The 27069-nt window shown below is 42.2% G+C and overlaps 1 protein-coding gene and 1 long non-coding RNA gene across 4 annotated transcripts in view; one reads left to right on the top strand and one right to left on the bottom strand.

The window, feature by feature from the left end:
- Cabcoco1 (ciliary associated calcium binding coiled-coil 1) overlaps positions 1 to 23804 on the top strand; it is a 100391-nt gene extending 76587 nt beyond the window's left edge. The window contains exons 6-8 of one of the 2 annotated variants that reach the window (XM_021174999.2): positions 17850 to 17972; positions 18363 to 18503; positions 23435 to 23804. In XM_021174999.2, the coding sequence (XP_021030658.1) occupies positions 17850 to 17972; positions 18363 to 18503; positions 23435 to 23509 (339 nt within the window). In that variant the 3' untranslated portion in view covers positions 23510 to 23804. The remainder of the gene's footprint in view (positions 1 to 17849; positions 17973 to 18362; positions 18504 to 23434) is intronic. The other variant, XM_029482826.2, reaches the window with a different exon arrangement.
- Positions 14742 to 18804, bottom strand: LOC110303787 (uncharacterized). Of its 2 annotated transcripts, XR_015048422.1 has the most exons (3): positions 18632 to 18804; positions 15241 to 15286; positions 14742 to 14860 (listed from the first exon to the last, which is right to left on the bottom strand). It is a non-coding gene; the product is annotated as an uncharacterized LOC110303787 (long non-coding RNA). The 2 variants fall into 2 exon arrangements; XR_002378958.3 differs by lacking the exon at positions 18632 to 18804 and having other exon boundaries at positions 15241 to 15783.
- Positions 23805 to 27069: the final 3265 nt, after the last annotated feature.

The raw sequence follows: 27069 nt of genomic DNA, 5'->3' as shown, positions 1-27069 counted from the left end.
TTGAAATGTTCAAAATTTACCACCATTGCAGGAAACATTAAAAAAAGAATCATATTTATATTACTGTCATTGACAGTCACACTTTGAGAATGTAATAAAAATCAAATTTTATCATAAAGACCTTAAGCATGTACGTTAAACATTTTCTATTTTCCAACCTTTAAAAACTATTGTTGCCGTATCATTTCCATAGCATACAACCAAGCCTGAGAAATAGGATGTTGCCTTACAAACATCATCAAGCAATTCAGAAACAATTTCTTTGATCAACTGTTTTATAAACAAAACTGGTCCAAGAGAGGTATTGTTTCCCAGGTAACCACAAGCATCCTTAGTTCAAGATGAAATAAGAGTTATTCTGTGATAGTAGGCCGGTGCTATACCTGCAAATCAGCCTTTTGCACAGTAGGAGGCACTAAAGAGCCAGAGCCACTGTCTAGAAGACAGGAGGACCCATATCTCTGCTTTTAACACACCTCCACAGCAAGCCTTGATCACCTGGGAGCTCATGTGAAAAAGTAAACACTTATAAACAGAGCATGAGTCTAAGGAAGACAATAGAGATAGATATTTTCAATATATCAAATATATCAAATATATCAAATAAAATATATTGATCAATATATCAATATATTTTATTTTCAATATATCAAAAATAAAGTTGGGAACTTACATTTTAAGTAAATTGTCTATTTGGGGCTTTTTTTTCTCCCTCTGGGATTAATATCTAGTCCTTTGAAAGTATAGCAACCTTACAGTACTATCCCTGTGTATATTTAGTCAGTAATTTATTGTCAAGAGCTGCTGGGAGGAAGGACTAATCATATACATGTCAGTAGTTACCAGTATTTGGATTTTAAAAAATATCTAGTTATCAAGTGTGTTTTCCATAATCCATCACCATTGCTGCTAAGTATAAACATTTTAAGTAAAAATAATCTTTGACCAATGCAGTATTTCTTCTGTCCTCTAAAATCAAAGGAATATGTGTCTGAAATGAACAGTTCTACACAAATTTCTCAAGAGCCAAATCTATTTCGCCATGTTTTTGATTTTCTAAGTTGTTTATTGCCATTCATTTCTCTGGCTTTGGGTCAGGGGATGACAAAAAGCTGTCTGACAAAGGTGTCCCCCAGACCCATCCATGCCCTGTCCCTCTTTGTTCTCTTCTGTGGCTGTCCCTAATTGGCACAGTGCCCCCTCGTCCCTTGCATAAAAAGTGAATAGTCTGGTGGCCCTCAACTGCAGCCCTTCTGTGCAGCATAACTGACCATCTACAGCCTTCTAACAACACTAGACAGACATCTACACTAGTCCCTACCCTGTGAGGACAGAAATCTTGCTTATATTGTACCTAATACATGACAGATGCCCAGATCATATCTAAATACTACACCAGAGGCAAAACTATATATAGTATATTGTAGAACTTACTAGAAAGATCACAAAGAACCTAGCAATAGCACATGTACACCACACACACATACACAAACACACATGTGCACACAAACATACACAAACACACACGTGCGCACACACAAAGAAAAATAAAAGCAGAAGTGGGAAAAAGTTGAAAGGGATACAACAGGGCCAGGTAGATGCATCCATGGTTAAGAATCAATGGTGAGGACTGGAATTTGGATCCTAGAAGCTGCAATGCACAACTCATAAGTTCCTATAAGTCCATCTCCAAGGGATCTGATCCCCTCTTCTGGCCTCTTTGGGCATTGCACTCATGTGTGCTCATACACACACAGAGGCACACACATATGCAAACACAGATAAAAGAAATCCTAAAAATAAAAACGTGGGAGCCATGGGCACAGTCTGTTAGTGGATGCTCTAAAGACTGCTCAAACACCATCTGAAGCGCGCATGCGTAAGATCAAAACCAGGGCACAATACCCTGGCAAAGCTACAGAGAGAAGTCTACAGAATCCAGGCCTGTGTTCCACACCTCACTCTCAGCAATGTTAACCCATCATTTCTATCATTTCTACATTTCACTCCTGTTTAATAATCATAGCAGAAAATTTAATAGTAAAGCCTTGCTTATCAAAGAGATTTGTCTTGTTAGTGCACTAAGGCCATTGGAGCTTTATGAAGCTCAATTTGCACTCTCTTTGGTGATCTAAAAGCAATAACTACATGTGTGATTCACTGCCATCTAGTTCTGGGCTTTAATAAACTAACTCATGAGTTTTCCACTTCTTAGAGAAGCAACTTGGTTAAGCCCTTCCTACTGCTTCTAACTGGGGTCATATGAACTACAATTCGCCAACTATTCATGAAAGGGGCATGCCTTCTGTGCCGGAAAACAATTGTAATCTATCATGGCTGGTACTGGGTCCATGGATTAGCTGTTTACAGTGTTAGACAGTGAATTAAAGCTTTGTTGTAGACCAGCTTGCAACACAATTATTTCCCGTTCACACCCTATAAATCAGGCAACCTGAAACTTCCACGCAGCAAACAAAGCACCTAGGTTTTGTATTAATTGTGCTGTGTGGTGCGGTACCTGGCTAACAATATGGTAACAGTATTCTGTTACTGCTGCCCATAAGCTTGAAAAATAAATTTCCCTGTCACCAGAACCTATTTAAGGGATAGTCGGCGTTCTCACCCACCCCCTCCCGCCATGGAGCTCTTCCGTATTTATGTTGAAATAATAGGAAATGAATCTAAATAGAAACACTTCTCATATCTTATCTCTCTACAAACAACAACAAGCAAACCATATTTTACAATAAATTATCACGGCAGTTGTTGGTGCGACCAGCTTTGCTTTGTGATCTCACACCTAAGCTGGAGGGATGGTACTTCAGAGAAGGTAATCTGTAGAAGGTACCTCTGGAGGTGATGAAACCTGACAGATGCTGGGGGAATGGTGGAGTTCAGCGGCACACCAGCAGACACCTTAGAAAATTCTTGTTAAAATAATAAAGCATCTTACCTAGTGATAGAAAAAAAATGGCCCTGCTAAAAGAACAGATCTTTTTCAATGTTATACTCTTATGTATATGATCCCAGAGGGAAATTATTCACCAATAAGCAAATAGATGAAGCACTTGCTGCATAGACTGTACAGCAGAGTGGTGACTTAGGAGGGTAGAGTATTGTCTTCCCAATGTCCTTCTCTACACATCGCCATCACACCCAACGTGGATAAAGGCGTGCTACACACAGAAGCTAAAGAAACGGAATGTGTCTTTTCATAACATATTGAGAGGCTCCCTGATCCCCAGAACACACCTCCAGCACCAGAGCCTCCAAAGCCTTTCCCTTTCCTCCCCAGGCAGAGATGCTGATCAGGTGGCTGGTGTTTACAACAAGACTCACAATCACAGATATGTTAAGGCTTAATTGCAGACTGTATAATTAGATTAACCCAATTAATGAGATAGCTTGGTTTCACAATGCACGTTTATTATTTCAATCGTTTCTCGTCCTGATTTCTTATTTCTAGCAGGGGAATCTTGAAACAGTGGCTCTGTTCCTGTTTGGTTTTGAGTATCGAGGCAATGTTTGCTTTTTCCAGATGCGTAGAAGCAGCGTAGCACACGACAGGCTGTTCTCTAGTGTTCTTGCATAATTGTGAGTGCCTGATGCACAGCGTTGATTTATAAATATCAGCAATTTCCTCGAATGGAGTAAACTGACCCGGACCATATTCCATTGCCATGCTAGCAACCCTTCAGACCTCCGCCGTGTCCACGCAAGAGGGAAACCCAGGAAGAACCTTCCAGGGTCTTCCAGACTTTCTAAGTCCTCGCTGGAGAGCAAGCTCCATAATCCTGAAGTCGCAGTCACCTGTCAGCCTATCTTTATTTTTGCATATCTCCCATATAACGTGAGACAACCTTCAGAGGAATCTAATCATGAGAAGAATTTTTAAAAAAGAATGAGCATCACCCGATATTCAAATTAGGAACAGCCTGAGTTCAGGATGTGGATACCATACGGGGGTTGGGGGGGGGAGTCTTAAAACTCTAATGTCTGTCAGAGATGTCAGGCAATGGCACTTATTGGCCATATGAGCTAACCTGGTGTGTTCTTAAATGTAGTTGTTGTATAGATACCATTACTGTCCCACAATCAGTCACTTATGTGCACACATGCACACACAAATACATGTATCTTTTTTTTAATTTTCCTATGCACCAAACATGGTCCAGCTACATTTCACATGCTGGCCTAAATCTCACTTAAAACCCATGGGTGCTGGACAGTCATTGCATCTCCTTCTTATAGGATACCCCAGCCCTGGATCTAGCGATGAGCAGGTACTCTCTCAGCTGCTGCTGTCTGCCCCTCACTTGTCACTGTGACACCTGTCATCCACTGTGATGACACACAGTCCATAGTGCCGGATCGTTAAATACAGTCTGTGGAGTGTTACAATCTTTTCTCCACGGTAGGTTGTGGGGGTGGTAATGATTTGATAAGTGAAAATGGGAGTCTGAAATCCACAGGACAAAATCAGTACCACAGTTGCCATGGGACAGCTGATACAATGCAAGGACACCCCAGAGACCTCAGCTAGGAGGGCAGCTTGGTGCCACCCTGGGACTCCTTGTGTAAGAGGCAAGGATCAGACCTGGAGTTAGGGGCCAGGTGGACAAGGAAACTTATCCCCAACAGAACTAATATCTCATTCACCCAGCTTTGACTTGAAAATCCTATCCAGCCATTATCATTATTTATATTCCACTGTCTTCAGTCCCAAGTCACTAGGCCATATTTAATTTTAATCATTAATATGTAAAAGTAATTTTCAAAATCCACCAAAAAAATCCTTAGTCAATTTTCTGATAAAGTAAAATTAGCTCCCCACCACCACCATTTGTGATTTAGATGGCCTCCAGAAAGTTTGTTTTTGAAACTAAGTGTTCATTTAAAATATTGAAATAGTTTATAAGCATATTAGAGGGCAGGGTGGGAGAGGTCGGCTCAGACAACTATAGCCGCTCCTGAAAGGTTTTTGAACTGTCTAGGTTACTGGCTAGTTTTCCATATTCCGCTTCCTAGAGAAGACTGTGATCCTGGTTAACAACAAGAAAAAATAAAAGAAAAAAACAACAACAAACAAACAAACAAACAAACAAAGATTGCAGTGGCAAGGACTCGGACCAACGGCTAGGAGAGCAAAACTCACCTTCCAATCGCCGCTGGTGCCCCTCTTTTATTACACCGTGGATTAGTCCTGTGCTCAGACTTAGGAATAGCCCCAATGGTTTTTATAGTGTCGTGTTTAATAGAAAACTCAATCCCCCATGCCTTACTTAGGCTCAGGGCTTAATCTGGGGACAAGTTCTCTTTCTGAATATACTTGAAAACTTTCTTTTGCAGATTCTCAGTGTGTGTGTGTGTGTGTGTGTGTGTGTGTGTGTGTGTGTGTGTGTTTATTCTTCTAAGTTTCCATTTCCTCACCCCTAAACTACAGATAAATATTCTAGACAACCTAGAATCGGTGTAGTGTTGGAATTATCAACCAAGGATCGCATAGTACCGGGTTTACTGTCAAGCACCCGTGGATTCAAGTTCTCCTGGGAACTCACCATTTGCTATCTGTGTAACCGTGGCTCAATCATCTAACACCTTTGGGTTGGGGGGGGGGGGTGGTTTAAAAAAATAATGTCACCAAAACCTCTCGTCACAGTGAAGCATAATTCCAGGGCATGTTTGTAATGTGCTTTGTAAAGCAGGCCCGGCCCCGTTGTCACACACAAGTGCTTTTCCTCCTGCAACATTGCTTTGCCGAGTGGTAGGTGGCACATAGTGGGTGATACCCCACTGCACAGCTCTACTGCCTACCTTTCATGGGGTACCAGGCAGGAGGTGAGAAATAGAAAAGCAATATAAAATCTGCGAGTCGTGGTCCAGGAAGACGGCATCTCCACTGCCCTACTGAAGATCTCTGAAGCTACTGGGGTCTACATGAAGAAGTGATGGCTATTCAAAATTTGAGAATATGCTGTCTTTAGAGTAACTTCCATGGGGGCCTGGGGAGATGGCTCAGGTGGTAATGTGCTTGTCATGCAAGCATAAGGACCAGAATTCAGCTCTCTACCAGCCGAGTAGGTATGGTGGCCCCACCACTAATACTGGTGCTTGGAGGATGGAGACAAGAGAATCCTGGAAAGGGGCCGGCGATCTGGGCTAGCAGACTCTGTGAGCTCTGAGTTCAAATGTGAGACCCTGCATCAGGAAGAGAGTGATCAAGGAAAATACCCAATGTCAATCTCAGGCCTCTCCAGGCATGTTCACAAAGACATGCACACACACACACACATGCATGCACACATACACACATACACCTGTTTGTCCACTCACATGCAAATACACGTGCACATGCGTATACACCTCACACATATACAGGCAACAAGCAAAAACACCATCAATGGTAAATTCATATGAAAGCTTTGTTGTTGTCGGTTACAAACAGCTACCAAGAGCAGACATTTCAGCGAGAATCTGATCGTCTGTATCATGCTGCTCAGCTGAGTACTACATGCACTTCTAGGCCTCAGCCAGCTTCCAAATGGGACCATTTCCCATCACACCTTTATCAAACCGAACTGTAGCCGATCAACAAAATAGACCACCATCTAACAAAAGTTAGGCTACCCCGAAGTGTTTTAAAGGAATGCACACCCTCATGGCTTACCTCTGACCCTAGAGGTCTCTGACAGAAGCAAGGCATGCTCTCATGCCTTCAGGTTACCTCCACAGACCAAGACACCTTGGCTCACACACAGCTACAACTCAAGGTCCTTGTGACAACTACCACTCGAGAGAAAGAAAACTTCAGTGTCGTGAAGGAATGGGTCCAGAAGACTAGATGGAATCATGGAGGTAGGACGTGGGCGAAAGGCATTGCTCAGGAGGTGCAGTCTGGAAAGATGGAGGGGGAAACGCCACATCCCTTCAGCTGCTTTCTTTCCTTCCTTTTCTGTTTATTCCTTTCATCCTATTTTAACCTTCTGTTGGTGAGTGCCGTGATGGGAGATGTGTAAGTATGTACGTATGTGAGTGCGTGTGTGTGTGTGTGCAGTTGGGAGGTGTGTATGAAGAGATCCTCTTACCGTGGAGTGCACATGCAGGCCAGAGGACAACTCTGGAGTTATTTTTCTCTGTCCCCACCTTTCACGGGGTCTGGGACTTGAGTTCAGGCTGCCAGCTTTTCATGACAAACACCATTATCTTCTGAGCAACCTCAAGGCCCCTCCATCCTTTTTTAACCGTCCTCTCTCTAAAAAATATCTACTGAGCACCCACAGTGTGTTTAGTCACTTTGCGGTTTGTAAAACAAGTTAGCTGTATTCTTACAGCTGGAGCCTGAGGTCTGTGAAGGCAAGAACTTGGGCTTCAAAGATGCAAACGAGCAGGGTCAAGAAAGGCAAAGGGCCAAAGTAAGGCAGATGTATAAACATCTTGGAGCTGTTCCCAAAGAGCTTCCTGGCTGACTGAGTGTTAGGCCCGGGCAGAGGGAATAACCCCTCTACTTTGTGTCCCGTAGAAGTGAAGCTACTGATAACAGTTAGGTAAAGAAGCCGGAAAGAGGGGGAGGCTTGAAAAGACAATAACATAGGGTAAGTGGGCAAGCCCAGGCCTGCCCAGTAAAACTCCAGAACACACAGGCTGTACAGCTGCGATATGCTATATCACTACAGGAAAACACTTGGTCTGGGCAGCTTCTGACGACTTGTGTAAACAGAGCAAAGGCCGTTTGAAATACAGCAACATGGAATGTGTCTTCTGTAAGTGGACCAGAGATGACCTAAAGCAGTTCAGAAGGACTTCACAAAGAAACGGCTCTCACTCTCGATAGAAGCAGGAGGAGTCTGTCCAGGATTTCAATATACATCAGGCTGGGTTGGAGTAGGGTAAAGGGAGCCCAGATTTCTAGAACATTCCATCCTAGAATCTAGATATCACCAAAATACTTCCGAGCTGTGTTTAAGAGTAAATGGGCAGAGTCTGCTAAATATAGGCAAAAGGGTTTCTTAGAGAACTCGGTGTTGTAAAGAGGAAGGACCCAGACTCCTCCAAAGTGAGTCTGCCTTTACTGTAACAACATCCAGAAAGTGACCTGCAGCGGCACCTCTGACACAGGAAGCCCCTTTTCCCTGTCAGCTTGAAGACTGCACCCTAATAATACAACTTAGGACTCAACTAAGAGATACTAAAACAGGTAGCAGGGGGACCAAGCAGAGCTAACCAGAGAGGGAAATATTTATAGCTATGACAACATGTTTCCTAGTAATAATTTATGAGCCTACTGGAGAGGAGAGAAGCACACAAACGAGGAGTAAGAAAAAAAGAAAGCAAGAGATCTGAAATGTAAACATCATGCCTTTGGCAAACTCTCTTCAGTTAAAAAGGACAGGACGGACCGCTGGGGTTGACTAGAGCAAATGGCTACATTTCCCTGGTCTCTTGCTTCCTCCATGCTAAGGGTTACGGGCTGATTTACAACTTCCTGTGTTGTTTTTCAAATCTATATTTGTCAGCACATTTTTTTTAATGTCAGATTACTTAAAATAGATACGCTGGGTCTTCAAAGTCAGGGACAATGACAGCATTGACTTCTCTCAAAGTTTCTTAGCACTTTATAAACATCCTAATCGTTTAGCCGCCTGAACGCTAAATTTCTAGATGAAACTCATTTTACTAAAGTTTTAAGAAGGCTTCCCACCCCCTTTCCCAATTTTCTTGATGACTGTGGAGTTCAACCAGTACTCTTTGAAGTTAAAATGAGTGCTTCAGCCAAATAAACTCTGCCTCAGCCTCATCTTACACAGGGACTTTACGCTGTCAAAACAACAGAAAGTATCCCTGGTCACCCTGCTGCCCCTCCCCCCACCAAAAGAATAGAACCAAAAAGATTTAGTGTCTTCCATTGTAGTTCTGCTTCCATCCATCATGGTGTGTTGTCTTCAGTAATTTCTGCAAGCCACAGGTAGGTAGTTGTTCAGGGAAAGAGAGAATATTCTCCAGTTTGAAAACCACAAGATAGCTTCATCTACATGCAAGCCTTCCGCAGGGCCAACGGAAATGCAAAAGGAGAAAGGGTAAAATTCACCTTTTAAGTTTATATCTGATGATTCAAAACAGGCTTTCCACTATGATAATACCTTACCTCATCTTTCAGACTCACTGGCTGACAGTGTTGTTTAAGTTCAAACCCTTAAAAAAAGAGGTAATGTAACATACTTCAAAATTTTTTAAAGATTTATTTATTTTCATGTATGTGAGTACACTGTCACTGTCTTCAGACACACCAGAAAAGGACATCAGATCCCATTATAGACAGTCACAAGCTACCATGTGGTTGCTGGGAATTGAACTCAGGACCTCCGGAAGAGCAAGCAGTCAGTGCTCTTAACTGCTGAGCCATCTCTCCATCCCACGCACTTCAATTTTTAATACTAAACCCCTCAGAAATAACACAACATCTCAAATGAAAGCCAACAAAGATGCATATATGACAGTGGCTTTCTTTTTAGTACTTCACATTGTCCCTGAGTCCCTATTGTCGACCGACTGTAACATGGTTGGGTAAACAAGCATACTGCAGGTGGTCTGCAAAAATATATTCTGAAAAATCATTTGGTGTTTCCCAGCTATTTATAACCATGTTTTCAACCCTCACCCTGAGAAAGTTGCCAGATAGCCACTATAAGAATCAAAAAGTACAAATCCAAATTTAGTACTTTCAAAATCACTGACACTCCACACTCACCAGAAAGACCCCGCAAGCCCGCCTTGGAATGACCAAACCCTTTGCTTTTGATTTAAAAAATATGTGTGTGTGTGTGTGTGTGTGTGTGTGTGTGTGTGTGTGTGTGTGTGTTAAAGGGAAAGAGTGAGAGCCAGGCCATCACAGGCCACATTTGACACAGAAAAAACAAAAGATAGACTGATAAATTAGGCCAGGGAGGGAGTAAACATCCCCTCCTCTGCAAAGCCGACAAGTTGCTTAATGTCTGATAAGGCGACACAGTTGCAAAATATGCAACGGTACTGAAGAGAACGTTCTTGGGTCCAGGGAACTCATTCAGTGAAGTGGCACCCAGTGTGTTTGACATTTGAGACACTGTCACTGACTAGATGGCACCGTGACAGCCACATCCTACTGAGTGTACCAGCGGGCCTAAGAGACATTACCAAACACAGATACCACGGACCCATGTCGTCAAATATGGCTGCCGTAGTCTGTCTTCCAGTGACCCCATCAGCAAGACGGTCCTCTGAATAATAACAGTAATTATAAATAATAATAAGGTTTAATAATCCCTCTCCCTTTGAAGAACGCCCAGCCTTTTTATCCGCATTATCTAATTTGTGCTTAAAACAATTCGATGTAGCAGCCAGGTAGCAATTACCATTACCCTTGTTTTATAGATAAATAAACTGAGGCCTGGGGATTTTCTTCTCATGGCACAATTAGGAACAGAGCCAACCTCAGAGCCCATAATTCAGCTCTCCGTCTTCCAGATTATTGCATCCTCAGAAAATATCTGGGCATCTGAAGAACAGTTCTACCCCTCAGGAAATGTTTGTACCAGAGCCAGACCAAAGCATCTTTTGCTTCGAAACTGCATTGACACCTAAAGAGGAAGGATTCACTGGCAAGGGTCTGGCAGGTGATCTGTGGTCCTGATGAGAGGCACACCCAGATTCTATCAAATAGTGTCATTGCCCCCACCCTTGCAAATGCCAAAGGTCTCTAAAAGACTCTAGAATCAGTTTTTTAATTATCCAACTTTATATATATATATATATATATATATACACACACATACATATATATATATATAAGTTGGTGTATATATGTGTGTGTGTGTCTATATATATAAAGTTGGATAATTAAACAAACTAAGATATGTGTGTGTGTATATATATATGTATACATATATATCTAGATATATATATATGTGTAATATATATATATTTCAAGCCTAAGATTATGACCAAGTCAACATACATTTGGGTTTTTTTGTTTGTGTTTTGTTTTTAAATGGGCCCAAGGTGTTAACTGATGTACTCTAAACCAGATTGCAAATTGGTTTTCTGGGGCTTGCCAATTTAAATTCTTCCCTGCAGCTTCAGCTGGGGCGGGGCGTCTTCATTTCCTGTCTCGACTTGTGCTGCAGTAACCTGGTCCCTGTTTAGGTGATTAGCATGTGTGTGTATCTGTTGGTCTCGAAGCTCTGTGAAGTTATAAATGTTCAAACTACCCTGTGTGCTGTGCCATGGGTAAAAATAGCACTCGTTATTAGATGTCAATTCATAGCCTGCAGGAGCCTGGCAACATTGTGAACCTTTTCAAAATGTAAATACTGCATATTAAGCATAGGAGAGAAAAATTAGTCTGCCACTCATGCATTTCCAAGTCAAAAAAACTAAAGGGGGAGGAGGGGGAGGAAGTGGAGGAGGAGGAGGGAGGAGAGGAGGAGGAAGAGGAGGGGGAGGAGGGAGGGGAAAAGGAAGAACTGGCATCAGCAGCAGTGGGCATAGTAATGAGTTTGGAAGGGGTGGATCACAAAGGGAAAAATACTCCAGAAGTGGCTTGAGTAGTTTCTCCTGTCATCTCCGCCCTGTGAATTTCCTCTTTTCATGTTCTGTTTATTCATGGCCTCCTTGTGGCCTTGCAGGTGCCATTTAGATGCCACTACTTTAGATGCAGTGTATTGTGGGCAACAGGGTTCCTGTTGTTGTTGTTGTTGTTAAAGTTTTTCCATTATCACACAACACTTCTTCATTAGGCTTGTAAACTAGGCATTCCTCTCCTTTGGGGCAGGAGGGGAGTGGGGGTGGGAGAAGTGGGGGCAGGGGTTATGTGGGGAAGGGAGGGGGGAGGTAGACAGTTAAAACTTTACAGGAATTTTTCTCTGTGTGTCTTTTCCCTTCCATTAATAGTGGGGAAAGTTGGCAATCAAGTTAAGCTTTCTGAAACTTTTGACATATTTTAGTAAGTTCTGATTTACATATGAAGTCATCCTCCAACAATTCCAAACAAATGTCTTTTCAAAGCAGCTCACTTTTTTTTTTTTTTTTTTTTTTTTTTTGTCTTTTGGCTCACAACAGGAGTAGATTTTTTTTCTTTTGCTCTCGCTTTTTTCTACCACTCAAAATAATAGAAAGTTGTCGTCTCCTTAGATTCTTTAATCTCACAGACGATCTAATAACAGATCTGCAAATTTACCACCTTAAGGATATGCTAACGGTTCAAACATAACCCACAAACCTCTTGTGGTTCAGCCATTCTCCGAAGAGGATCAGTGAATGGGAGTCAATACTGTTAGTAATGTTAGTTCACATAGTCTAGGAGAAAGAGTGGAGTATCCGAACATGCCCCACGTGACATCTTCACAGGCCTGCTCAGGCACATGAAGATCTGCAAAGGGAGTCTGGCTCCCTATAAGCATATTTTCAGAGCCAAACTGACCCTCCAGAAGAGGTCGAAATTCCTAGCATTTATTCCCATGGTAGATATCCAATTCATATTGAAAACACAACATTTCAAAAGATTTCTAGTGATTTCATTTGGCTCATAAGTAAAGGGCTTACATAGAAAAGAAGGGGGGAAAAAGACACAATATTTGATGGTGGAGTTTTGTACTGATGAGTATTAAATTATGCCAAAATGCCATTCATTTGATATTCCTTAAATACCGTAGCACAAGTCAAGTCAAGCACAGATTACAAACCATCTTAAATAACACAAATGTAATACACACACAAGGAACAATATAGCCAGCTTCAGGTAATTTCCGTGTAACAGATAACATCTGGGGCAAATGGAGAAAGTAAGTTATGCAAAACTAATTTGCAAGTGACCACATCTGTGGATGTTATTTATTGCATGTTCCCTTAGCAGTCTATTATTCTGCTTAGAAATCTCTTCTCTTTATTAGAGCCTTTAATGTACTCACCTTGCTTCAAATGGCCTGCTCATAATCAGAATATACATACATACATATATATATATATATGTTCACATGAAGCAAAGTGCTTGTTTTTATTATATCTGTTTGTGTGCAAGCATCCAGAAATGACAAGAGAAACACATTGATTGCTTTATATCCAAAGTTATATTTAGGGGGTATTTGAAAGTCAAGCAAAACCAGTCACTTGGCCAACTGGATATGTGTACATCAGAGAATTCTACCTTTTAAGCTCACCATTATACCCAAGGCAAGTCAGTCTAGGCATTTCCCTGTGGCTCTTGGTCCGAATGTCATGAGTGCTAGTCTTCTGTGGATAGAGGGTGGGCTTATGAGACAGATAAATTCAGACCAAATAGGTTAGGATTAGGGGTTTTTTATTTTGTTTTGTTTTTTAAAAAAAATAAGATACATTTTCCCTTTTCTGGTTTTATTTTTCCAGATTTAAAAGGTAACATATTAGACTTTTGAGGAGGGAAAAACATGAAAAAAAATTGCCATCCTATAGGAATGTACAAAAATAGTTATAAAACTGGTTTTATTTAATTTGCTTCAACTATTCATAGACTTGAGGAAATTATAATGCTCTCCCAGAAAAAAATCTAACTCAATAAAGCTGACCATGTCTCTCTGTTTTAAATAGATTTTATTACAGAGCCAGCAATGTTGTAAAACATGAGGTTTTGTTAAAAAAAAAATACAAAGGCCTAATTGTATTTTTTAAAGAAAGTATTGCATCAGACGGCTTCATTTAAGCGTGTTTGCTGGCTCCGAGTGCTCACCACAATTATTGATTCGAATTTCCCTTGGACTTGTTTTTTAAGGAAGGCGACCGCTTTCCATAAGGAAAACTTTGCTGTGATAGTTGGGAGCCTTTTGTTTATTTCAAATTCTGTATTTAAAACTGCACCTCCGTCTACTGCCTAACACAGCTAAATTTAATTCTTCGTGAAAGAGAGAAACAGCTGCGGTTTGGTTCATTAACAGTACGCAGAGCATGCAAAGAAAAGAAATTCTCACACACACACCCCCACTCCTGTGCATGAATTGAATCAATTTAATAGTTATATGAACTACACACATTTTTTAAAAATCAAGAGAAAGAAAACCTCAACTGTCAGCCATAATTTCAGCTTCTGAGAATAAATGTAAGCCTAGATCTATCAAAGAAAGGAAGTGTGAAATTAGAGAGACCCGAGTCTCCACACGTGTGCTAGGGCACACACACGCACAATAACACACACCTTCACACACATATTTTCATACACAAATGAAATATATTCACACACTTAGACTCATACACGTATACACTTATGCACACAGGCACATCAAGCATACATGCCCACAGATACACACATATACATACATACACTAATTTGCATACATATGCATACACATCCACACACATATTCCACATATTTACATATATACACATGTACATATACATATACATACACACATGCACTCATACATATAGACACATACAAACACTCTCACATACACACACACATATTCACAGAGAGAGAGACAGAGACAGAGACAGAGACAGAGCGAAAACACAAAAAGAAGGAAGGGCAGTATGGCCAAGTGGTTAAGGTTCTAGAGGCTCTGAATTCAGTTCCAAATACCCATGTTCAGTGCCTCAAAACTCCCTGTAACTACAGCTCTATAGGGATCTGATGCCCTCCTCTAGCATCCAAGACACCCAAGTACACACACACACACACACACACACACACACACACAGCTTTTAAAAAGAAGTCAGTTGATCAATTCAGACCACAGAGGTGTGAGGAAGAAAATGTAAGACGGAACACAAACATCTGTTTGCAGTTAACTGTAGAATCTGAGGACCAGGACAGCAGACGGCGAATCGTGGGCTCTGCTTCACCAAATGGAGAGGTTCTCTGTAAGAATGTCAGTAGATGAGGGTCAACAAGCAGAAGACCCCAGCCTGTGTGCCGAGAGCACAGCAGGAACGTGGTGACAGTAAACAAGATAGCACCCTACCCCCTACCCGCTAGAAAAACAAAGCATTTTTAACCCACCCATCAGCGCATGCTCAGTGCAAGCCACCCCCCACTGCTCAGCGCATGCTCAGTGCCAGTAGGCTCTTCTTTATCAGTGTCTGGTTTGTCCCTGTCAACCGCCCCCCCCCCCCAACAAACCCTGCACTACATACACTATGGTTTTCTCGCCATAAATTATAAAGTCCATGCCTCCAAGCTCACACCCCATTTCTTCCTTCCCAGGTTTCCATTTCCCGCAGGCAACTTCTGTATTTTACCTGGAGTTCAGGCGACACTGAAGCATGGTTGGCTTCTTTTTCTTGTCTAGGAGAAACGAAAACCAACAGAAGACTTGGTAGTTCACAAGCCAAGAATGATAAGGGGTTGCACATAGCAGTGAAGAGACACGGGTCCTTGATCCCGCACTTGGCAGAAAGTAACAGCCTGCCAGTGTGACAGGGAGCAATGTCCTGATGCCTCAATATTCTGATGAACGTTTAATCTACCCGAGATAAACAGCAGGAATGACATCATCCAATAGAATAAAAATTAAAGGTCTAGCAATATCAATAATTTCCCAGGATGGACACGATGATAAATTACAGTTTACCGAAAGCGGCCGAAGCTCAGGGCCACTGCCCTGGGCTCTAATACGACTGCCTGCTGTCAGTATGCAATTATTTGATCTTAGCTCAATCACGTTACCTCTTCATTGCTGAATATCCTTGCCTTGATATGTCTACAACTAAACATAGGGAGGCAGAGGCAGGCGGATTTCTGAGTTCGAGGCCAGCCTGGTCTACAGAGTGAGTTCCAGGACAGCCAGGGCTACACAGAGAAACCCTGTCTCAAAAAAACAAAACAAAAAAAACAAAAAACAAAAGAAGCAAAAATTAATGATACGAATTGAGTCGAAATGCATACGCGCTGTAAACCCATCAACCCGATCCTCCTCCAGCACTACCCAAAACGTGTGAAGGAAAAGCATTAACATTTCAATGATGAGGTGTACAACAGAGAACTTAGAAATGACTGCAATGCTTTCAAGATTCCCCCCTCTCCCAAAAAAGTGTCCTAAGATGGTAATAGGGTCGGGAATGGTTTTCCACAGTTCTTCAAACTTGCATGCTCAGGCCCAACTCTTGTTAGCAGAGCAGTGAGTGACTTCATCTCAGAACTTCGCTAACAAGCTTGTGAGTGTTTGCTATGTAAATTGGAACAAGTTATTGATTTTTACTGAGGTATGTAGAAGATATAAAAACCAGAACGTTCAAGTGGCCATGTCTTTACAGATCAACTGAGATGGGAAATTAAATTATGGTTAAAAACACTGCCTGTTAAACACAGAATTAGAACAAGGGGAACTAATGAAAAGAATCAGAGGCTTGATGCCTTTAGTAACCTCATCTCCTCATCCACGCCATGCCACAGTGGCTGGACTACGGACCCGGCCAAAGTTGGTGTCCAAGGTTCTCCATATCTTTCAGTGCTGTTTCTGACAGTCTTCCTCCACCACCACATCTACACCCTGTTGGCAAAGTACCATCATCTGCCCTCAGGGAAGTTTCACTCTGCCGTGAGTTTGCTGTGAGTCCCTCTGATGATTCTGTGTTCTGGTCTTATATATACATTGAACTTCAGAAATTCTAGTGTGTCCACCAGCGTGTGTCCACCGCTGGGGTCTCTCTCTCTCTCTCTCTCTCTCTCTTTCTCTCTCTCCTCTCTCTGTCTCTCTCCATATATATAACATACACACACACATATATATATACACACATACATATACACACACATATATATATCCTCTATATTAATCTATCTATCCCTATCTCTATCTCTATATCTCACACACATGTATAGCCACATGCATGTGGAAGCCAAAGGTTAACTTTCCATGTGGCACTGTCTCTTCTCTTCTCTTCTCTCTCTCTCTTCTCTTCTCTTCTCTTCTCTTCTCTTCTCTTCTCTTCTCTTCTCTTCTCTTCTCTTCTCTTCTCTTCTCTTCTCCTCTCCTCTCCTCTCCTCTCCTCTCCTCTCCTCTCCTCTCCTCTCCTCTCCTCTCCTCTCCTCTTCTCTTCTCTTCTTCTCTTCTCTTCTCTTCTCTTCTCTTCTCTTCTCTTCTCTTCTCTTCTCTTCTTCTCCTCTCCTCTCCTCTCCTCTTCCTCTTCCTCTTCCTCTTCCTCTTCCTCTTCCTCTTCCTCTTCCTCTTCCTCTTCCTCTTCCTCTTTCTCCTCTCCTCTCCTCTCCTCTCCTCTCCTCTCCTCTCCTCTCCTCTCCTCTTCTCTTCTCTTCTCTTCTCTTCTCTCTTTTCTGACATTGGAGCTTACCAATGATCCTCAGGGACCCTCAGTAATACAGGATTTGGGGGAGGGGGGTCTTGTTTGTTTTGTTTGTTTGTTTTTTGTTTGTTTTCATATGGGTCTTGAGGCTCATGCTCAGGTCCTCAGCAAAGGCAGACTCTATTGCCCCGGGCTGGTGATAGCCTCTATGCTTATACCCACAAGAGCATCAGCATTCAGCTAAGCTGTGTCAATCAGCCATTACAGGGTGTATAAAGGACCAAACCTCCTTCTGCGAATGGGGAAAACAGATGGGGAGGGGGGGACAACTGAGGCTCGGCTCTCTCCCTACATAGAGCTAGTAGACAGGAGTGAGAGGCAGGGCATGGTGCAGAGATCAAGGCCAATGAACGAACCTTCAACCACAGAGTCCAGAAATGATGAGAAGGCAATAAGTGAGAGACAGTGCATGGAAGGTGCCAGGCAACCAGGAGAGCAACAGTATCATCGGCTTGAAGCAGATGGTACTTAAGCAAGATACCTGATTCGATATGGTGAGAGAACTGGCTGAGACAGAGCCCCCCTTACCAAAAGCTCTTCTTTTCCAGCAAACCATAGAGGTTGTCAAGCCTGCAGACTACCCCTTCCCAGCCCCCCTGGAAGAAGGTATCTCATTGGACATGTATTCAGCCTTCATAGAGCTGTTGCCAACGCCGGACATGGAACAGAAGGTAGGCTTAGGAAGGCCTTCCCCATGGCCCCCACCCCCTGCCTGCTAAAGCATTATCATGGCACAAGATGGAAAGAGTTCCCATCCCCCCATAGTCTCTGCCGCTGATGTTTTCCCAGACAACATTCCTTTTAGACTTGATTCACACACAGGTCAGATGATGGTGGTCCAGAGGGATTTTTTTTCTTCTCCTCCACATATCCTACCCTACCATAGAGATCCCCAGATACATGGTTACATAAAATCAGTGCCTCCTTCCAGTTCGACAGTGCTCCAGGTAGGGCCACACAGAGTAGAAGTTTGAGGTCGCGCATAAATCCTGAGCACTCAAGAGCTCCCCTGAGTGTTCCTCACTTTCAGTACCTGAATGTGTCTATTTCCACTGTCTTAGGTGCTGGATCAAGAGCAAGGGACTCAGGAAACCCTGCTGGAGAGTGAAATGAGAGAGGAGGATCCCTTAAGTGGCTTCACCATTGATGACGTAAAATCAGCCCTGGAGCGAGTGACGGATGAGGTTTTGATTAGCCTACAGGTAGTGAGTGAGAAAGGACAGTGGTGTCCACCCCACCCCCTGTTACGCTTGGTAAATTAGGCAACATCTGTAAACACTGCTCCGCTCTGCTCAAGCAAGAGTGAGGTTTACGGTTTGCACACTCTTACCTCCCAAGGCTACATAATCCTCCGCTGAGTCTTCTGGATTCAGCAAGATCACAGAAACAGACCCACCAGCAGCACCTCGTGCGCTGTGTGTTGTCGGCCTACAAAACCAATGACACTGAAGCCCCAGAAAAGGAGCTCCCGGTGAAGACTTTGAGCCACACCACACAGTAAACAGGCCTTACCCAAGAGTTAAGTGACCCGGACTCCTGAAAAGGGATTCCTGCCAATCAACCACCGTGCTTAACTAAGACAACCTCATGCAGTGTCAGGTTTGCAATTCTTCTCAGGTACTTCCTATGTCTTCATACGTCACTAATTGCTAAGCTATTTACACCAATGGGTAGTAGGGACCACCTCTGGGCAGCTGCCCATCATCTCTCAGAGGGTTTATTTTGTGTTTAATATTCGGCCGTTCTGTCCAAGGAAGAAATACCTACTACTACCTTCACTTAACAACTTACAGGACTCCACATCGTTTCCTAAGCCAGATGCTTAAACAACGTGAATTGCCTAGTTTGAGAAATGACCATTCATCACAACAACACTTATGCACTTGAGGGGAAGACTGATTTAATTTTTCATCTGTACTTGGGGCCATATATACAAAGCACACTGTATTAATAACTATTTTGGGAAGAGCAAAAAAAACTTAGGTTGTCCTAAGCATACCTTACTACTCGCTTAATCGTCAAACATTATTGCAATATTTACACGAGCATTTAATGACCTGGTGCCAACAGAATCAGCCAAAGTCCCCAGCTTAATAAGGGGTGTTTAGTGTTTACCAGAAACAGTGGAAGAACACGTTTTACACAAAGGCCTATTGTTAACGGCCCTGTGAACGTAATAACTGGTTACTGTGTGGAAGGGCAGAGTGCAGCTGAATTAAGCTGAGTTCAGAACATACCTCCTTTTTAGATTTGATAACATTTCCTCTAAATATAGTTTACGTATAATCATGGCCCCGGGGCTCCTTTGCAAATCCCACAGCTCTGAAATTATCGCCGAGGAACTACCAGACAAGCAAGAGAATTGTTTGCAGGACCCACAATTGAAACCATCTTTACCAAAGCCATGCTCCGTGAAGGGAGCTGTGTGTTTCTAACTCTCCACTGACGCGTTTCTTTTAAAGCATTCGAGTCTGCAGCATCAAGCCCTCTCTTTTTTGACAGAATGGACAGGATTAGTCTACCTGGTTGTTCTCTTCTCATTATCGTGAAGCCACCTTGGAAGTTCGACAACTTCTACACCTAAGTACAGTTATGCACAGAGGGAGACCGTGGACCAGAAGGGAGAACCACAGACCCTTTATGTACTGTGAGCATCTCCATATTGGGCAGATCTAATCAGCGTGGGGCAAATTACTGCTGCCCAGGCTTCACCTTCTTTTCAACGAGATGGCAAAAATGGATTTCTACAATGTCTCAAGATAGCAAACCACCATGTGTATTTTCTCTCTGCAATCCTGCTAAACTCCACGCAAGTGAAGAAGGCACTTCCAACGACAAATCAAAAGAATGGGACTCAGACAGATTGCCATTTGTCTGTAGTCCCCGGGCTTAGCAGGCTTAGCAGGTACTATGAGCCTGGCCCCAGCTGCAATGGCAGCGCCATCCAAGGAAGCCACACATCTAACGCAGGAACCAGGCTACTCCGTTAATACACACATGGCTTCATGTCCCCCCCACACACACACACCTACCTCCCTCTTTGGCAAATTCCAAGTTGGGAGATAGCCTTGGAAGATAGCCTTGCTTCAGTTGTGTCCTGCATCAATGGGCAAGCTACTTTCCACTTTTAAGTGATACCAGTTCTAAAACCTGCCACTCCCCCTTTCGAAACAGTGTCAGTGGACACTGGATCCAAGCATCTGCCGTACCCACTCAGTGAAAGGTTTTTTTTTTTCTCTCTCTCTCTCAGCTTTTGTAAAAAAGGTGTTTTTTATTTCCCTTCCTCTTTCTTTAAAAGCCACAGTGTTATTGTAGAGTCTGCAGGAAAGGTCAATAGAGAATTCATGTTTCAGTACATTATATCAAAGCGAGTTCTCTATTGTGATTCCAAGCCAATATCTACCTCCCTAATAAAGAACCCCCTGAAATGGAGAGTAAGCCCTTAATTTTTATGTTTACCCACTTCTTTTTTCCCACAATTCACTCCTCAGTTTTAGAGATTTATTAAGAATGAAGTTCTCTTGGCCCTCAGATATCAATGAAAATTACACAGAATAGACCAAACATTTTAAGCCAATATACTCTATATATTTTCATTTTAAAGATACATTTGAAATGAAATTAGCTTGGCTCCAAGCTGCATAATAAAAAATAAGACCCAATGGAAGCAACTTTAATATATTTAAAGAATCATATTTTAGAACATTGGGAATGAGAATGCTGAATTCCTGCATTAAAGATTGGCTGTTGGCCCTGACACAGCCAACGAATAAAATAATGTGGGGAAATAATGTGGCCATAACTTGCCACCCTGCGGTTTATGATGTCTTACATCACATTACCTTACATTATGTTGTGAAAGTTATATATGTTGTTGCATATGTTACATTATGACAGCTTTGGATTGTTCATGTTAGAGAAGTCATCTGAGGTTGTGATCAATGAAAGCTACTGATCACAGGTCAGGGGATTCAGAACACTTCCTGAAAGAGATAGCATAAGACCCAGCCCCAAGCTGAATGTCCATTCAGCAGCACTCTGAAGAAGAAAAAGGAGAGAGCAAACCAATGGATCCTTTGGGTACATGTGGATTCTTTTCATTCTGACTCTGTTAGTTGTAGCTAAACTAAAGCACGAATCACCGAGGTCTACAGATCTATCAAGTTTTCTTTCCTCCTCTTAAGCACATGAGACCTTCAGGAACCTGCTCTCCAAAGCCCACACTCAGCATAATAAACTATCTCAGGGAAATGCAAGAAAAGTTTCCAGATCCTTTGGGAAACCTTTGTGAGATGCCAAAGAGGGAGCTGGTTAGTGAAGCCCGGCCGTGCTTCGCTGGAAAACACAAGACGATGAGTGGACACAGAAGTGCCTCCATGAAAGGGGAAGCCCACCTCCTGACTAGAACATATCGTCCCAGTCCTTTAGAACTGTGTCGGAATTATTTCCTCAGACGGTGTCAACACGTACATGGTGCAACATTCCATATATTGATGCCAATTCATAAGACGTGATAATTTTTAATATTTCATGATAATACCTTAGTGAACTATGCCATGAGTGAAGTATGTTGTGACATCAGGAGTTGGGATTGTGACTACGAAGCTGAAGCACGGAGCTAGCTAGTCACTGTCACTTCTTCATGGTCCACACAATGACAGAAAGGTCCCATGGTTTATCCAAAGTGACCTAGCCAAACTCAACCGTAGGCTAGTTAATAGTACATAAGCCATGATCCTTTTAGTTCTGCCAGAGTACTTCATGGGGGCATTCGTAAAAAGGGACAACTGGGGGGGCCATTTTATCCCTTCCCCTGCCTCATCCACTCAACCACTCACAAAGAAAAAAAAATGAAGAAAACAGAAGTCAAAAGTTAGTCAAAGAAGAAGGAGGAGGATGAGAAGAAGAAAAAGGAGAAGGAGGAGGAGGAAGAGAACAATAACCACACAATAACGACCACCTTAAAAGCCCTGTCCCATTCTATACTCCTATAAATCCTGAATCCACAATTGATGACATCAATGTGACCTGTCAGGAATATCAACTCTTCCCATGAGGTGAAATACCAAACCTCATTAAAATGATAATCAGGGAAACCATTTCAAAATTACCAATTACATTGACTTTCTTAAAAGTTACATAAACACATAAAAATAGTTTTAATCATATCTGTTCATGAAACTGGGTTTTTTCCCCTATTTAGAACACAGTTAGCACAAAGATTTCAAATTATATTACGTACTTAAATGATCTAGACTTTGACTCTTTAAGACACAGAAGTTTAAAGTGTTCTCCATACACTTGTCCTATGCATGAGTCACTCAGACAGTAACAAACCTCCCAACTGCCCTGGTCCCTGTATGCAACTGTATCATTCATCCTTGATAAAAGAAAAGCATCCCCGGAGCCCCTAGTGTTGAGATAACGTGCAAACGGAGTGAGATGCATTTCTGGAATTACAGACGTAGCAATGTTAGTGTGCACAGTATCACCACCAGAGGCTGCCGTGATCCCTAAAACCTGTCACCAATTGCTTATGAGAGGTGTGTTTGTTTGTTTGTTTGTTTGTTTGTTTCATATCAGTTATATATTACACAGTGGCATATATGCAAGAATTGTAATATATGATGAATACTCTTAATTATGAGAGCTGTCCTAATTGTGAGATTCTTTGTATTATTATTTCATGCACTGAAGACTCCAGTAATACCATTTAGACTGCATTAGAGGGCAGGCCAAAGCAAACGGGTGCGGGCGTGGGGGGGCACAACACTGCCTGGACTAAGCCCAGAGCAGTTTCTCTGATTCAGCCTTCACTGGCAAACATTGTCTGGAAATGCGTATCAGTTATCCTATCTTCCACCATGAGGCTGTGTGAAAAATGGCTATCCAAATACCACTTCCTGTCCGCGGTGGACATGCTATACATTGGGAATGTGCAAAGAAACACTATAAAGTGTTATCGAATCACCACAGGCTGGAACACAGCTCTGTCTGCAAAACAGGAAGGTGTGCGCGAGGGATAATGTCTGTCTTTAGGCACTATAGTATGTCAAAACCACAAAGACAATGTGCAGCCAAAGATAGCTCCGTCATAACCACTTTATATATATATATATGATTGTCTCCACAGAAAGAGATAAATGAAAAACTCCAAGTACAGGAAGAGGCCTTTAACGCACGAATAGAGAAACTGAAGAAAACCTGAGGACGCAGTACAAGCAAAGCGATGCTGAACTTCAGAGAAACAAACAAAACCGGCCAGTACAATAGTGTCTCTAGAGCGCTGGGTCACTTCCATGCAGCCGGAGAAAGGAAAATCCAATTTCAGTTATCCGGACAGACGAGCATAGCAGCACGTTGCCCCGCCCCTCCCATCCCACACTCACCTCTGAGTTTATAGTCCAAGAGCATTGCTTTGTGTGTATAATTTTGGAGCATTATATACGAAAATACAATTACTGTTAGGATGGTGTTTTGATTAATAAATACAATTCATCTTCCATGGGAATGAAACCAGCCTTTTGAAGTAACAACACAAAAATGTAGAAAAATAATAATAGTTTTACCCATTAGTGGCCAGATGGGTCAGGTTGATGCAGTGTTGTGAGGAGAGGCCAGACATCCTCACTCTAAGGTCAAACTTGCTAAACAATGGCCATCCTGCTATGCACAGAGAGAGCAGGTTTATTTTTTTCTTATTTAACTCATTTGGTTTTCTTATTTAAACGTTTCAGTGTGAAACCAATTTTCTGAAATTATATAATGCAGTTTGAAGCATTTTAATTTATTCTGCACTGTATTTGCTGTTTCTAATCTTGTTACCCTCCCAAGAGAACACATGACCTATATAAAAAGAGGCACTGTATAAATGATTATTAAAGGCCAACCTATATATAGCTTGTAAAAAAATCTTAAATACAAATCAAACTCAGAGTTCCTAAAATTAACCATTATACTGCAAAAGGATGATGAGACACTCAAGGAAGAAAAAAAAAACCCTCAAACCTTTAAATACCCTTATGAAAATACAATTTCAAGATGAAAATAGCTGAGTGCCAATGGTTTGTCCATAATTAGGAAGATTAATTAAATCACTACCTGGGCTCTTTCCTGTATTCGTATTCTGGAAAGAGGGTGCAAAGCGCTGGAGCGAGAGGGCCCCCCCCAGGAATTTTTGAGGTACCCGTACCTCATTCTGGGTAGCATTTGGTTGGATATGGATGGTGGCCTTACTCTATCAGTGAGGATCCAAGGAACCGCCCAGAACATGTTCTTCTGGGACAGAGGATGAAGCTGACGGCCTTGTTAAATACCCATCTCCAGAGACATAAGGAATTCTTAGAATGAAGTTGTGCTTGCTTCTCATGCTAGAGACCTGGGACTGCCTTCCTCCCCACCCCACCCCCAGCTCCTCTGCCTATAGAAAACAGGAGAAGCTGTAGGATAATGGCCTGCATCCCCTTAGCTGTCTTTTCACCAGAGACAGCAGTAGCCCTGAAGAAAAAAACAAGGGCATCTAATGAAGAAGCATCTAGAAGTGACTAAGCAAAGTTTCAACAGCAATCAGGGATGTAGAGTGGACCTAAAAGAAGGCATCCTTGAGCAAGAATTGCAGGCATGTAAAGCCAATCAAAAAGAAGGTGAGATGTATAGACACATAGATAGATGATGGATTATAGATGGATAGGTAGATGATGGATGGATAGATAGATGATAGATAAATCAATAGATAGATAGATAGATGATAGATAGATAGATAGATAGATAGATAGATAGATAGATAGATAGATAGATAGGCAGATTTAATACTCTTTGTAGCCATGAGAGGCCTTTGTAAGTATTATGAGCTTTATTTTATAGTGCTGGCTGGAGTCTAAGTCATGGACATAATTTAAACCAAACATAATTAAGAATTAATGGGTCAGAGGCTGGAGAGCTGGCCCAGAGGGTAAGAGAACTTGCTGCCCGTGCAGAAGAGGCATATTTTGGTTCTCAGCATGGATATGTTAGCTTGCACCAGGCCATAAGTCCATTCCCAGGGATCCAGTACCCACTCCTGGCCTCTGCAGGCACCATGCCCACAACAGTTCACATACATAAATACACACAATACATAAATACATATAAAAGAAATATTTTTAAAAAATGATTAGTGGGCCACAGCTTCAAATCCAGTGGTACATAATTTGCAGAGGACAAAGGTGGAATGTTGAGGGATTTTAGAGTAGTTTTCGCATGATTGCACATCTGGCAAGTGGTAAAACAGGGCTTTGAACCTGGACTCACATAATCATAAAGCTGATATAGTCAATCTTTGTCTTCATCTATCTCATAGTGAAGATTAATTACAGTAAAAACTTACCTTCCCCTCACCCTGTTTTTAAAGTTGTGATACTGGAACAACTACTTATACAACCAACATTTAGGAAATTCATGAGAGGACCAGATGTTTAACCCACATGATTCTCCTGAATCTTCCAGAGTCTCTGGAGGCTATCTTCCATTTGACATAAAAGTCAAGGGTTTTCCCTTAATGTTTTAAATAACTAAGTTAGATCTCCTTTATGGCAGGCAAATTACCTATTAATTTAAGCTTCCTAAGAAAAGTCAGTCTAAATCAGAATGAGCTCACCTTGTTGGGATTTACAAATGCCCAAACAAAGATCGGATACTAATAATACAATTTGCCTTCAGACTTCTTCCTGCTCCCTTCAAGTGCAGGCATTGGTAAGAGTGGCTCCTCACAAGTGCTCAGAGCTGTGAAATGGCTTTTGCATTTATATTAATTTGTAGCTTCTGAGAACATTCCATGGAACTGTCCTCAATGGTCAGCCTAATGGCTGTATCTTCTTTGGAATCTAATCTAATTCATTTGGGGTAGTTTCTTGGTATTAGGATGAGTAACAAAAGTCCTTGTCTGCCTGCAGTTAATGATGGTCCCCATCCAATGCCAGATGCTAAACACGTGGATAAGCAGGGTGATTTAACACAATAGCAGGGACATAAATGAAGGACAGAAATGCACGAGGCACAAATGGTAAAGGAAGTGATCTATTTATTCAGCCAAGGATGCTCTGATGTTGGCATGGAGTGACGATCTTATAGCAAAGAAGAGGGGGCGGAGTCAAAGTCCACGCAGGAAGGATGCAAGCGGGGGAGCCATCTTTCTGCTGCACTGCGAATTAGAACCTCTTGTCACTCAAGCAGCTTTGAGGGACAGGAGTATATGCAGGACCATGCCCCTGATAAAATGTCTGTGCTGGCTTCCAATCTCAAACCCTACCACTCCCAATCAAGAGCTCTTTCTAGTGCTTGTACCTGGCATGGTGATTTGACTCCTCTTGTCACAAAGAACATGCTAATTCGTAGCCTCAAAATGGTCAGCACTTGGAACCCATAAAGTGTAATCGGCCCCTCTACTTACAAAATCGTCAACGAAATTTCTCACGTAGGAGAGTTACACATAAATTATGTAGGTATGTGACTCTGAAGATGGAGCCATATTTGTCCCACCTGGGTAAGGAAGGGTCAGGTGAGTTGTTTCTGAAGGACAAGATGTGGAAAAGAGAGAGGTCAGAATCAAACCCTCACAGTCAACATCCATGATCAACACGGCCTCAGATGGGTAGTCTGTCGAGTCTGTAACAGTCAACTCATGTTGGTAACCACTGAAAACAGTGTTCTGTCTCCATTACCTCCCTCCTCAAGTAATGGGAAATACCATAAGAAAAATACCAAGAAAATTCCACTGGGGAAAGCCCACTG

Source organism: Mus caroli, unplaced genomic scaffold (genome assembly GCF_978045245.1).
Source record: "Mus caroli unplaced genomic scaffold, Mus_caroli_1 scaffold_9, whole genome shotgun sequence".
NCBI lineage: Eukaryota > Metazoa > Chordata > Mammalia > Rodentia > Muridae > Mus > Mus caroli.
The sequence above is the reverse complement of the archived record's forward strand: the minus strand, read 5'-3'. Positions and strand labels throughout refer to the sequence as shown.